Below are 13,888 nucleotides of genomic sequence, written 5' to 3' on the forward strand. Positions count from 1 at the left end.
TAAAGTATAATTTTATTTTATTTAGTAAAAGTGCACCATAGTTATTAAAAGAAAAAAAAGCTTTTCCTTTAGTTATCACGTTGAGGCCAAATTCAGAGAATTTCAGTGGCTTGGTAAAATGCATTACGTACACTCTAAAACCTGCGTGCAACTCTTAGATACAGCTCTGTTGCTGTAATGCATACTAAGTACAAAACCAAGTTAAACCCAAACGCTGTACAACACAGCACTTTGGCACAAAGGTTTATAAAGTTGTAAGCAAACCTGTTACTCAGACTTTCTGTGGCTTCTGTAAGCTGTTCACCCACAAGTATCTCCTGCTTCGTCTTCGCAATTTTATTCCTAGATGCATGCATGAGATAGAAAGAGAGAAAGTGAATCTGCCACACAGAACCCATGCCAGGATATTCTGCACATCTATGTGAGTTCATTACCACTGACCCCCCAAAAAGAGGGAATCACTTCAAAATTTAACTTACTTTGGAAATGGTTCATGGTTAACAGCAACTGAGAACAAAATGCTTTCCCTCTACATGACGGAAAGAGAACACTAACTTTAGGAACAACTGAAGTGGTCTCTCAGATATGACATATGTTACTAAAAGTTAGTATTGCTGGATCACAGATGAAAGATAGCATGTTTAAAGCAACACTCATTCAAGCTAAGCAGCCAGACTGTGGCCATAAAAATCGCAGCCCAAAACATTTCAGAGATCAGCAGAAGGTGAATGAGACAGCATGTGGCTGTAGGGCACTTCGAGTAAGCATGCACACTGACTTTCCCTTTTACTCATGGTTTCCATGGCCACAATGAAGTTTGACTGAAGAAGACACATCCATCCATGCACAAACTCACTGCTGCCATTTTCCAAGAGGAAATTCTGACAACAAGAATGCTCCTCCAGCCTTTGAAAAATCAGACACATCCTCCTCTGCCTCATGACAGCTGCAAGAAGAGGCTGAATGTGCTGAGGTGGCATAGGGAGGAAGGAAGGTGATCTGTTCTGAAGAAAAGTACAGTTACAGTAACCTGCAACATCACATTTTAGTTTAAAAAAAGTGCCCATACATGAAAAATACTGTAAGCAGAAAGGAACTGCAGAATGTTGAATGTTATTGAAGTTTAAGAACTCTGTTCTGAGTAGTCCAAATAGCATACTCTGAATTCACACTAGCACTGTTTCTTTGAAACAAAAGCACGAGAGGTGATCATCATACTTCCATCTGTTCTTCAAAAGCCTTTAGCAAGTGCTCTGCAAGACAGCAGCACCATGTATCACAGCACTGAAAGGTTCTGGAGGTCTCCCTTCTGCTGAAGGAGAATTAAAACTCTCTCTGTATTCTCACAGAACAGCATGTAGTGTTTTGAATGAAGGTTATTAGTGTCAAGTTAGAAAAGCTGACTAGACTAAGTTAAGAAAAACATCTACAAGAGTGTCGTAAAATTTCATCATTAGGGAAGAGGGCTATATTAATGCAATTGTATATACCTGTAATAAAGCACAGACCATCTGAATAGGGCTGAACTGAGACACGAGGAATTTTAGCAGCCACAGATAATATCTGTGGATTATGCTGGATAACAGATTCATATTGTCAGTAACTGTCAATTTCAGGGTAGTTGCTTTTTTTTTTTTTTTTTTCTTTCTCCCCCTGAGCATTCAATGACTTGAGCGCTTTGGTTTTTGCTATGTTCTGTTTCAAGGAAGTCCTGTAGTATTAATCTTCATAGTCAATCAGGAAGAAGATCCTATTCCCCTTCTCCTGAGCAGTTATAGGGACTGTGAAATCCGTCAGCCCATTATTTATCTCTCAAGCAGTACACTGCCAAGGGGGCACATATTGTACAAAGGCAATTAACATGACCGGAGAGATGCAGTGTCATCAGGAAGCGACTGGGGTTCAAAAATCTTTGACTGATTCCTCGTCTGCGTTTTCATCTGGATTTAACATTTAAACACAAAGGCTGAACTGTTGTGCATCCAATAGCAAGGCACACTTTTAGGCCAAATTATTATATACTTCATGTGCAAGCGTATCTAAATACAGAAAGAGTATCAGTGACTATAGTAGCACTCAGAGTCAAGCAATCATAGCATTTTTTACCTGCACACCATCACAACTTCTATGTAGGTTTTAAATGGGGATGCATGACTTGCACACTTGAGTTTGATAAGTCTGAAACTGTGACACTGGGCCAAGTCAAAATTCAGAAGGTTAATCAAGCTGTTGAAAAGTGTATGATACAGTATTTTTATGCTTTAGAATACTGAACTTCAGTCTCATTTTTGCACAAAGATGCTCCAAGCAACCAAAGCTGGCTTTTTAGGCTTGTACACTGTCACAAATCAAAGTATTTCTTCTAGGAGGTCTGTTGGCCAATGTGATTAACTGAAACTTGCTATTTTCAATCATACGTAAATCGGATATGACAAGACAAAAAGCAAGGTAGCACATAGGCTTGTTCAGCTTTTCAGACAAATATGATTTCATGTAGTGCATAAAAGTAAGTCTCCAGTAGGTCTGGACTGCAGATTTTCCACGGAAACATAGTCCTTATTGTACTTTGTCAAATTATTCTTCACCTAATTTCAATATTTCTATCTGCATTCAGATAAAAATACCTAGCTTAATTTATCAGAAACACAGGAAAAAAAAAAATGTGAACAGGCACTAACGAAGGCCTAATATAGCCAGTCTCTTCTCTCACTGAGGCATATAACCCCCTTGTCTCACAGTCTGCGGGAGGTAACTTTTTGGCATTTCATCAACTGATGGTATGTTTCCCTCCACTGTTTCAGGTCTCACAGTTTGTCCTTCAGTACTTGTCTGCAAAACATCTGGCAGAGCAGCTTCCTGTGTATCTTCTTCCAGGTCGAAGCCTAGAGATCTCTGACCTGAGATCTGCAGTTGTGCAAACCCAGCGAGATCCTCCTCATTAGCAGAAATAATCTGCTTTGCTCTTTCCAAGAATGGCCTGTCTGTCTTGGTTTCTTCCTGACCACAATTCTGTTTGAAATACTGCTGCCTTTGTGGCATACCGTCACTCCCTCCAGCATGATCCTCTAATCTCTCTTCTGAATCTAGCAGAGGCTGAGTAGATTCAGACCTTGAAAAGACTTGTACAGGTGTTTGATCTCTGTAGCCATTAAGTACTACAGTTGAATACTGCACAGTGCTTGAAGTGTTTTGTGTAGTTTCACCTTCATCACTATCAGAGACGCTTTGCCTAGGAGAAGACATGCACGAGGATCCTCCAATACCACTGCTGTGCCCTTCTGAAGTACTTTTTTCCTTTTTGAGCAAATCAAAAGGTTTTAGATCTTGTTCTGAAAAAGACTTCTTGTCATCAGCTTCTATTTCTACGACGCTCACATCTGTGAAACTGCCTTCTGGGTACATCTGATCTTTAGAACTAAAGTTGTGCTGAAAGAAAGAGAAGGATGTTGCCTAAGAGGAAGGTTATTTAAGTTGAAAACAAGCAAAATATTTAATAACTTATTTCCTTTTCTGTAGTAACTCCAACATTCTTTATACAGTTTGCCTCCTTATTGAGCGTGGCAATACCCTCCAACTATCTGTTACAGAATGAAAGATGTTGTTTTATATTCATAATTCCGTAAGCACTCTAAGCACTGCAACTGGATGTGCAAGCTTTGCTCTAGTTTTTAATTGTTCTGAAGAACTGTAAACAGAAAACCATTCACTACGCAGTACGGACCATTCCGTACAGAGGCCATGCACACATACTCTCAATAGCATGTTCAAAATCAGAGCTTAAGAAGATGTTAGACACAGTTTACTGAGCAGAATTTCTTGTCATCCATCCCACACAGGGCACAGATTTTTCTGCCACACAGCATCCGTATTTTAGATCTCCCTCTCTTTCACACTTAACTGTACAAAGTGTTAAGAATCATAAGCTGTTTAATTAGTACTGTTTTCCCATTAATGAGTATAATAATCGGGGCTTGGCCCTCCAAACTAGTAAAGTCAAGCTCTATGCTGTGAACTTGTGCTAAGGATCATATATTTCTAACACTGGACCTACATGACAATTAAGTCTTCTAGCCGTATCATACATTAATGTTGTGAAACTTACACCGAGTCTTATTTTGAACTCATAATTCTGTGTATTTCAGAAGGGAGAAGACTCCCTCTGATTAGTTTGAGGTCTTCTATATCAGGAAAATTAAGGATGCGGAAAAATGAGTATTACCTTAGCTGGAACTTGTGGGGACCACTGAGCAATGTTACTCTTGGATGGATCAGGGACGTTAGGCCAGATATGCTTTTTAATTCTGCAGAAGATTAAAAACAAGATTAAAAGATGCACTTCTAAATTCTTATGTGGATAATCTATTGCTATGTGGATGAGCAAATATTTAGTTAGAAAATATTACCTACGTTGGTATAAGCATACACTTTCATTATTCTGAGGTAATTATGAATATCACAGCAAACTTCACAATCAAAAACAAAATTTGGACATGTTCCAAGATGGCTTTTTCAACTATAGTCCATTAAGAATTGATTTTAGAAGCAGCAGGGATGTCAGAATGAGGAGGACAAATAGTTTTTTTTAAATCAGAAAGAAATGTTAGTTGACTGGGGACATGTAAGAGATGCTCTTTCTCAGGGAAAACACTTCAGCTCTCAGATGAAGCCACAGAGAAGAACTCTGAGGTAAAATGAGCTGGAAGAGGACACGATATATGCCACTACATACTAAATAAGAACTGAGTAAACTTAAAGTTTGCTAACACTAAATAGCTTGAATATAGTTAAACAGAATATTCTGTACTTTATGAAATGAAAGCCACCATTTTAGTCTCATCTGCTGACTTACAAAACAACACAGATGGTATATCCTAATAAAAACCTAACAAACCTAACCCTAACCAAGACTAGCACAAAATTCTCTTGAAGACTGATCTGTGGGACATTGTTTCAGTGATAATGATTCTCAGCAATAAACAAAACCAGTACAGAAAAGCCCTTGATTTTTCAAGAAAAATACAAAGATGTTTATTAATAATATGTTTTACTTTTTTCTTCCAAACTAGCTGTAGAACACCTACATGTTCATAATGAATTTTTGCCATATCTCATGTTACACCAAGACATACCAAGAAGAGGAAAGAAAGGCTTCTTTTACACTTACAAGTCACGTTTGTTGAAGCAAAACAAAACTCCAAGGAGTACAATCAACAGGAATGCTAGACACACAGGTACAACTATGGCTTCAATTTCTCCTCTCCCTGAGAAAAAAAAAACACAAAGCATTTACAGCCCTTTTTGGCATAAAAGAAAATTAGCAGCAGCACACAGTTCCTTACAGGCAGGGACAATCTGAAACCAAACACATAGCACAGCCACAAGATTGAGCTTCAGAAGAATCTCTTACCCCTATGAAAAAATCCTTGTTTTTAAACTTAAGAAAAGCTCAGTTCAAATAATCTAATGCCTTGCATCAATAAAAACCACAGATTGCTCTAGGAGCTGTAATGTTACAAATGATTTTTATAATTTAGGCAGATACAATTTCTAAGTGAATGCATCCGTGGTCCAGTTTCAGAGACCTACCATTTGCCCTATCATTATCATGACCAAATAACTAATGTAAGTTATCAGTTTATTCTGTACATCAAAACATCCTTTACCTATAAACACTTAAAACTGCATTGTTGGCATGTATCCCTTCCCAAATGATGCATATATTTTATAAGTAAACCTTACAGAATGCTTAGGGAAGAGCAACACTATCCTGAAAAAAAAAAAAACACCTAATGTTGCTGCTCTTACCATTATAAACAGAAAGCTCTGTAAATCTGCACATACAAGTTTGACTCTTCATAATGAGTTTCTGTAGAGAACTGTAACAAACTAATTGCCATTAAAATAGGAATGTCGAAGCCAAATAAGAGTTGTAAAGAATGGCATGTGCTGACAGGCATCCACATCAACAGGTTGAGATTCCCAGCCCAAACCTGCAACTTAGCAGAGCACCCCAATAAAGCAAATGAAGGCAACCTACATTCAGATTAAAATAAAGATTCTAGACAATGTCTTTGAGACAAGAATAGGAGCCATCCAATAAGGATAAGGATACAGTGACATTGAGAAAATTCTAATTACTCACACAAAGCAGGCCATTCACTGTACTCTAAGCAATACACAAGAAGCACATCTCAAGCCAGCAGGTTTGCCACATGAGGAAAATTCAGAAAACATGCAGAAGACACAGCCCAAAGGAATTGTAACCGAATTCAAATAATAAAAAAAGTCAAATATCCTTTTGTGCTTGAATGTTAGACAGTTTCTTGCACTTTGTGAGTATGATGAACAACTGAAATACTTTTTTTTTTTTAAATCATCTTCCTCTCCTATCAGATTAGAAATTGAGCCCTGCTATACTGTTGCAACATCAATTCCTACTTCTGTTGATTTTTCCCAATTCTTCCTTACCAAATTTCTGTGTAGTAAAAGTAAAATCAGGACCACTTCTGCCTCCTTCATCTGTGTATGCCATCATCCGCACAGTATACAGTGTGTCACTGGTTAGAGAAGAGAGGGTATACTCTGTCTTGGATGGATCCACTGACACAGCTGAAGAGAAGAAAAATATACTAGTTTTCAGTATGGTTTACTAGATTTCCATAAACACAAAGGCATTAAGACATTACATCTTAAGAAACAACAGTTTCTGTGCAACGTGTGGCTGCGCGGAAAACAACCGTCACAGAAAGATTACAAATGTGTACAATGAATGCTGAGGTTAATTTGTTTCTGTTCATGTTTGAATTTATTCCTTCTTTGTGATAATTCATTTGTCAATTTGCTATTTTTTCAGGAAGCAAACTGAAAGTAAAACTGAAGCTTAAAGGCCTCTAATATGCAAAATACACAGGTAGAAAAAAAATCTAGTGGATAATGAGAAGTAAATTGTTCTTCCAGCTTATGCAGATCTAAAAAACCCCACCTTTCTGCAGTGTCATCTCCCTGTCTTTGTCTGGTGCTCATAGAGACTATGAAGAATGAAAATGCACTTCAAGCAAAAACACAGTTTTAAATAAATAAATAACCAATCCTTCGCAGACTGAATGGTCTAGCTTCACCTTCAGTCTCAGAATGGTTGAGGTTGGCAGGGTCTCCTGATGGTTAGTCAGAACCTCCTGTGTTCCAGCTTGTGCCCATCTTGTTACATAGCCTCCTTGTTCTGTATTTAGACAGACAGATGGACTACAATAACTGCCAATCAACCTTCAGAAACCAAACTCAGTAGCCAGTTATACAAAGAACTGCACGTTCTTAATTCTTTATTGGTAACTTTCTTCTGTTGACTGCATGGGAGAGCTACACCTCTAACATCAGCTTTATATCATCAGAATAAGACTGACAAACATACTTGAGGCTATTTCTTTTTTTCCAGGAACATGTATTAGGAAGGAAACAGACTGAGTACTTCAACACCACAAAGCATGTCTCTGCCTTCTGTTACCTGTTTCATTTCCATCGACAGTTTTGTACAGTATTGTGTAACTTCTGATGAATCCATTTTGCTCATCTACTGTGAGATGGTTCCATGTCAAAACAGCTTCAGCTTTTCCTACTTTTTTTGTCTGAACAGTTGGTCCTTTTGAAGGACCTGTAATGGTAGATGAACATTATTTTCTATTGCATATCCTCCCATCCATACATTAATGAGAACGGGATTGCTATTTCATAAAAGCTTCAATAGAATAGCTGGGCTAACTTATCTATAAAGCATTATTTTAACACAACATTATTTCCAGGCAATATAGCAATTTCAAAGAAGCTTTAAAAGGAATATCTAGAAAAATGCATGAAAAAGTAACCAGCACTCGAAGTCTTCCACTGAAGTCAATTATTCCTGACTTCATATCTGGAATCTCAAATAAATCAAAGAACTAATATTATGTTGATAAAGTAACAAAATCCTGTGCTGGAAAAGGGTAACTCATACAAAGCCATCTATTTAATTAAATACTGTATACTAGCAGAATGGATGTTAAAATAGAGAAAAAAAAATTTATGTCAGATGGCCCTTATGTGTAGAGCCACTGTCAATTATGCATGAAAGCAAAAGTTTCACTATTTTAGCCAAGATGTCAGTGAATGTGCTCCAGGGTGACTTCTGTACTCACGATCCTGCTGAAGGTAAGCCTTCACAGACTGTCCACTTCCCTGGCCATCAGCATACAGAGGGTACACAGTTATCAAGTAACACTTGAATGGCTTAATGTCACCTAATAAAAGGAATTTTAAGATAAGTTGTGTCAGAGAGTTAAATTTGTCACTATCTATGCCATTTACCTTAGATGCAGGGTCCCAAGCCTTGTCTGTTTTGTTATATGCTCTTATAACTAATACTTTTATGATTGTTATTCTAGAGCTCATTTACATATTGCTCCAAAGAAATAACTAAGAGAAAAAGTGATTCATTAAAGTATAAGCAGACTTCAGAGATTTCTGGCTGTTTTCCTAATTCATTCTAATGAAGACTGTGACTGCCTACAACACTGAAACACATAATTGTAGATGTGAACCACTGATAAGTTGATTGAGTTTCAGTGTTTGTCCTAAAGGTGCATGACAATTTGATATGGAAGGACCTCATCCTTTTTATGATTTCAGTCGCTCCCAAGAATGAAGAGATTAAAAGCAAAACGCAGGTAAGACTTTTTTTAGTTTAACATGAATTTATTTCAAAATGTAAAAATGAGTTGATTTGGCAAAAATATAGGTATTCCCATATACTTGGGATAAGCTAAGACTAGTCCCTGCATTACTCCAGATTCCCACCCTATAAAGAGAAACCGAGTTACCATAAATATATTCTTCTCTTTGAGAATATTCACTAGATTCTTAGTGTTCTACAAGATATTTGCAAACTTGTAAGACAAGTACCTTTTAAGTATGTTCCTTGAATGTTTCCTGGTTCTACCTGCCACTCTGTGATGCCACCTGAGCTGTTAGACATCAGAGTCCATTCAATTACGTATTTAAGAACATTATTAGGAGCAGTCCATCCTACCCACAATTTGCCATCTTTAGGTAGTGTTCTAATATTCCTCACAGGAGCTGAAATGAAAGAAAATAGAAAAGTACTAAATATTGACATTTCTTCCACTAGATAGTCAAAACAGCAGCTGTCTTGTCAAATGAAGATACTTTTGATTATTGTAATGGTGACAACTTGACAGAACCTAACAAAATGTTATCATTTGCTGAAATTTAGAAGGTTACATTTGAATTTGTATCAGAGAGACAAACAACACTATTCAACAACTGTAAATTAGACACACTTTTTCTTTTATATAGTAAGTTGTCTTATTGCACAATAAAGAGTTACAATATTTCTTCCAAACTAAAGGGTCTGTTTCACAGTAAAATCAAATCTGCAGACCTTCTAAATTCCCATTCCAATCCTCAATATACTCTCGTATCTTATGAAGTCCTTCCAGCTGCAATACTACTATGTTGAAGCATATCTTTAGTTGGGTCATTTAGTAGTTTTAGAATCTGCGGCTCTCCCCTAGTGTTTATGCACCAAGTATCAGACCCACTGATGATTTAATTTTTGTTACCTATGCTCCTCATTCTTGGATTGTGTAAGAGGCTAGATTCAGCAGATGAGGGCAGTAAGAAGAAATCAGCCTGCATTTACTACTACCAATGCGCAATAAAAGGAACACTATAAAAAGGAAAACGAACAGAGTTGTCTGCTTCCACCATTTCACAAGATACAGGAAACACCAGAGGGTAAGACAACGACAGGATCAGAAAGGGGAGGTGAGTGGGAGGAATACCACAAAGCAGAAGGAAGAAGAATAGCTAAACTGAATATACACAGAGTAGATGACACTTGCTTCCCCAAATATTTTATTTTTAGAAAACAGAAATGTCTGCTATTCTAGAAGAAATAAAAAATACAGTGCACAGTTGCTCTGTGGACCACAAAGAACAGTAAAATAACACACACATCTTGCAATTAATTCATGAATGCATAAAATAGTCATGAATTCCGGTATATGTAAGTTGCTCCAAAAGTAATGCCTCCTATTTTTGGAGTTTTTTTTTAAGCTGCTGAGAGAAGCTTGAGGATTATCTAAAAGGGGACTGGGGCAGTTAGTGGATGGAGTGGGTGTACAAGTTGTAGTTCCCTCTGTCCCTTCAGTGGCAGTGAATGATACTTAATGAAGAAGGAAAGCCAATCTCATAAACACGTGGCTGCGAGGCTGGTACAAACCAGAATTTCATCTTTTTTGACAAGGGGGTGGTTTACTCAGCACCTGGCCTGGTGGCTGCTGATGGGTCTCACCTGTCTCAAAGGGGGAGCAGGATCCTATCCCAGGAGCTGGCAGGGCTTGTAAGAAGAGAGAAGAGGAAGGGTAAAATCAGGCCTGCTAGAAATGAGCCTAAGGGAAAGACTATGGGACTGGAGTTGAGACAGGCAGCTCAGCTGAAGTGCGTCTACACCAATGCGCGCAGCATGGGCAACAAACAGGAAGAGCTGAAACCCATCGTGCAGTAGACAAACTTCCTGATGCAGCTGGTAGGAGAGCCTACTAAGGGAGATACCCTGCTAGAATCTCATCTACCTGCAGGGTCATAAAGAGGAACTAGGGAACCACTGTCAGCCTGAACTCAGCGCCAAGAAAAGTTATAGAGCAGATCATTTTGAGGGAGATCACATGGCATGTGAGGGCCAGCCAGGAAATCAGATCTAGCCAGAATGGGTTCATGAAATGCAGGTCTTCCTTGACCAACCTGATTTCCTTTGATAACTCACCTGGAAGATGAGGGAAAGGCTGTTGATGTAGTCCACCTAGGCTTCAGCAAAGCCTTTGACACTGTCTCCCACAATACTCTCCTGGAGAAGCTGGCAGCCTGTGGCTTGGACAGGTACATTCGTTGCTGTGTAACAAACTGGCTGGAAGGCCAGGCCGAGAAGTGATGAATGAAACTACAACCAGCTGGCAACTGCTCATGAGCAGTGCTCCCCTGGAGTAAGCACTGGGGCCTGTTCTCTAATATATTTACTGACGACCTGGATGAAGGCACTGAGTGCACCCTCAGATGCACTTGCAGATGACACTAAGTTAGCAGGAAACATCAACCTGCCTGGGGGTAGGACACCCCTAGAGAGAAAGCTGGACGGGCTGGATAGCTGGGCTGAGGCCAATGGGATGAAGTTCAACAAGACCAAGTGCTGGGTCCTGCACTTTGGTCACAACAACCCCAGGCACCGCTACAGGCTTGGGGCAGAGTGGCTGGAAGAGGAAATGGACATGGGGGTTTAGGTCAATGCTTGGCTGAACATGAGCTAGCAGTGTGCCCAGGTGGCTAAGAAGGCCAAAGGCATCAAGGCCTGCATCAGAAATAGTGCTGCCAGCAGGAACAGGGAAGTGATCATCCACCTGTACTCAGCCATGGTGAGGCTGCACCTCAAGTATTGCGTTCAGTTTTGGGCCCCTCACTATAACAAAGACATTAAGACCCCAGAGCATGTTCAGAGAAGGGCAATGAAGCTGGTGAGGGGTCAGAAGCACAAGTCTTATGAGAAGCATTTGAAGGAGCTGGAATTGTTTAGTCTGGAGAAGACAAGGCTCAGAGGTAACCTTATTGCTTTCTATAACTATCTGAAAGGAGGTTGTGGTGAGGTGAAGATTGGCCTCTTCTCCCACATAACTAGCAATAAGACTAGAGGGAATGGCCTCAAGTTGCACCACAGGAGACTCAGGTTGAATGTTAAGAAATATTTTTTCCTCCTAGAGAGTGGTCAGGTGCTGGAACAGGCTGCCCAGGGAAGTGGTGGAGTCACTGCACCTGGAGGTGATCAAGAAACATTTGGATGTCGTACTGAAGGACCTGGTTTAGTGGAAAATACTGGTGATAGGTGGATGGTTGGACTGGATGCTCTTGGATGTCTTTTCCAACCTCGGTGATTTTATGATTCTATTATTTATTCCCAAGGAAACCACAACATTTACAAAGAGGACAATAACATTATTTGGTAGAGCAAATAGCTACAAAACACTGTTTTTGAACACAGTTACCACCATTAGCTGTGCTGGAAGAATTAAATGACACATCTTTGCTTCATAAGCACTTCCATGTCACATGCCAGTTTGTCAGACCTTCCCTCTGCTGCCACCAGTCACGCAACAATGAAATGTAAAGGAATATTGGAAGGTTCAACTTCTACTTCTGCCCCATCCACCAACATGTCTCTGTTGTCACAGACCAACACTCTAAAAAAGGAGGCATTACTTTCAGAACAGCCCGTGTTCAAATTGCAGCATAATTAGAAGGAGTAAAGAGCGCACACGCATTTAACAGTATTACAACTCTATGTTAATGTAAAAGGTATAATTTTACAACACTGAACATTTTTTTTTTTAAATCAGGGAAGACACAGAGATTCTATTATTCATTTGAATGTTAGAGAAGTTATTGTAACACTAACCTTTTGAATTACTCGATGGAATAAGCAGAACTGATGGAGGGGATGCCCCAACTCTGTTATGTGCAATCAGAGTCACTTCATAAGTTCCATTTGGCAGCTTTAATGTAAGGCTTGTGGTAGTAACGTTGTACCTCCATGGTGGATGGGAGAGGGGTGGTTTAGCTCTGACAGTCACTTCATACTGCAAGATCACTCCATTGGCTTCAAATGGCTCTAGTGCCTGTCAAAAATACATTTTTTTGTTATATCAATACTGAACAAATGTGACAACCTTTATTAGCTTTGAAGCACAGTTTAATGGTTTAGAACTGAGAGAAAGACCCGTATATAAGTTACATGATTAAGAGAACTGCAAATGGGTTTAGAGTTCATTTCTGTAAAACAGTACTCTCTAGAACTATTTCTTGTTTAAATCTTCTCACTTGACTCATAATCCTATCCAGCTGTCTAACAAAAACACCTCTGTCAAGATTTCTGACGCTGTGTGGAAAAAAACTACATTTTCTACAACTTCACAGCACAATGACATCAAAAGAATTTCATTTTATAGATAGGGTTGACCTTAAATGCAAAACAGAATGAGCAACTTTATTATAAGTAGAAAAATATTTGTGTCTGTATTATCTATAACAATATTAACTATCAGTGAACATTGAGAAAATGGTTACACAGGGTGAACATAAGTAACACCAGCTTTCCAATTCTAAGCTAATTAATAATGTCAGAGTGGCATGTCACATACAAGTTAAATCAGAAAAGGATCCACATACAGGGAAGTTCATCTAAGGCATCTATTAAGAGAAAAATACTAATAAAAGAAAGCTAGATCAAATATAACAAAGTTCAGAAACCAGAAGAAAGCAGGAGATAGGGACTGATCATTGCATTCACTTTCACAGCTTGGACTAATCAGTAGCCTACTCTATGCAAACATACAGAGCTATATTTAATAAGTCTGGTCTCTGGAATATCTCTAGGCTTAATGGATTTTGCAGCTGAAGGATTCCTGTATGATAGATCAGAAGGTGGAATGTCAAACTTTACTATGTGCAAGGGAGTTTCCAATTCCACACACTGCCTATGAAGACAGCAAGAGGGAAATCTTGAAGTGGATTCTGGATTACTCACAAGCCTTAAAATCTTTCAGCATACTTACTAGATTAAGAAGTTATGAAAAAATTAAGTTATTTCTTGTATTGATAACTGTTCAATCCCAGATATCTACTAAATCTTAAGTTTCCACATAAAATCATTTTAAAAATAATATTCAATTTCTGCAGTTTAGCACATTGTTTTACCTTCCACATCAGTTGTACAGTCCAAAAAGCTGGTGAGGGAGATGCATCAATGGTCCTCCATACGGTTGGCCCTTTAGATGGTTCTAAAAAAAAAAAA

The 13,888-nt window shown here is 38.7% G+C and overlaps 1 protein-coding gene across 2 annotated transcripts in view; it reads right to left on the reverse strand.

Annotated features, from left to right (window-relative positions):
* The window catches only part of IL6ST (interleukin 6 cytokine family signal transducer), a 32,732-nt gene continuing 18,844 nt past the window's right edge, over window positions 1–13,888 (reverse strand). For both annotated transcript variants that reach the window (XM_048931199.1, XM_048931200.1), the window contains exons 8-16: window positions 13,792–13,874; window positions 12,494–12,713; window positions 8,932–9,105; window positions 8,169–8,270; window positions 7,502–7,648; window positions 6,469–6,609; window positions 5,165–5,261; window positions 4,220–4,301; window positions 1–3,426 (exon numbers count right to left, since the gene is read on the reverse strand). In XM_048931199.1, the coding sequence (XP_048787156.1) occupies window positions 2,707–3,426; window positions 4,220–4,301; window positions 5,165–5,261; window positions 6,469–6,609; window positions 7,502–7,648; window positions 8,169–8,270; window positions 8,932–9,105; window positions 12,494–12,713; window positions 13,792–13,874 (1,766 nt within the window). In that variant the 3' untranslated portion in view covers window positions 1–2,706. The remainder of the gene's footprint in view (window positions 3,427–4,219; window positions 4,302–5,164; window positions 5,262–6,468; window positions 6,610–7,501; window positions 7,649–8,168; window positions 8,271–8,931; window positions 9,106–12,493; window positions 12,714–13,791; window positions 13,875–13,888) is intronic.

The sequence above is a fragment of the Lagopus muta genome, chromosome Z, assembly GCF_023343835.1.
Source record: "Lagopus muta isolate bLagMut1 chromosome Z, bLagMut1 primary, whole genome shotgun sequence".
NCBI classification, from domain to species: Eukaryota; Metazoa; Chordata; class Aves; order Galliformes; family Phasianidae; genus Lagopus; species Lagopus muta.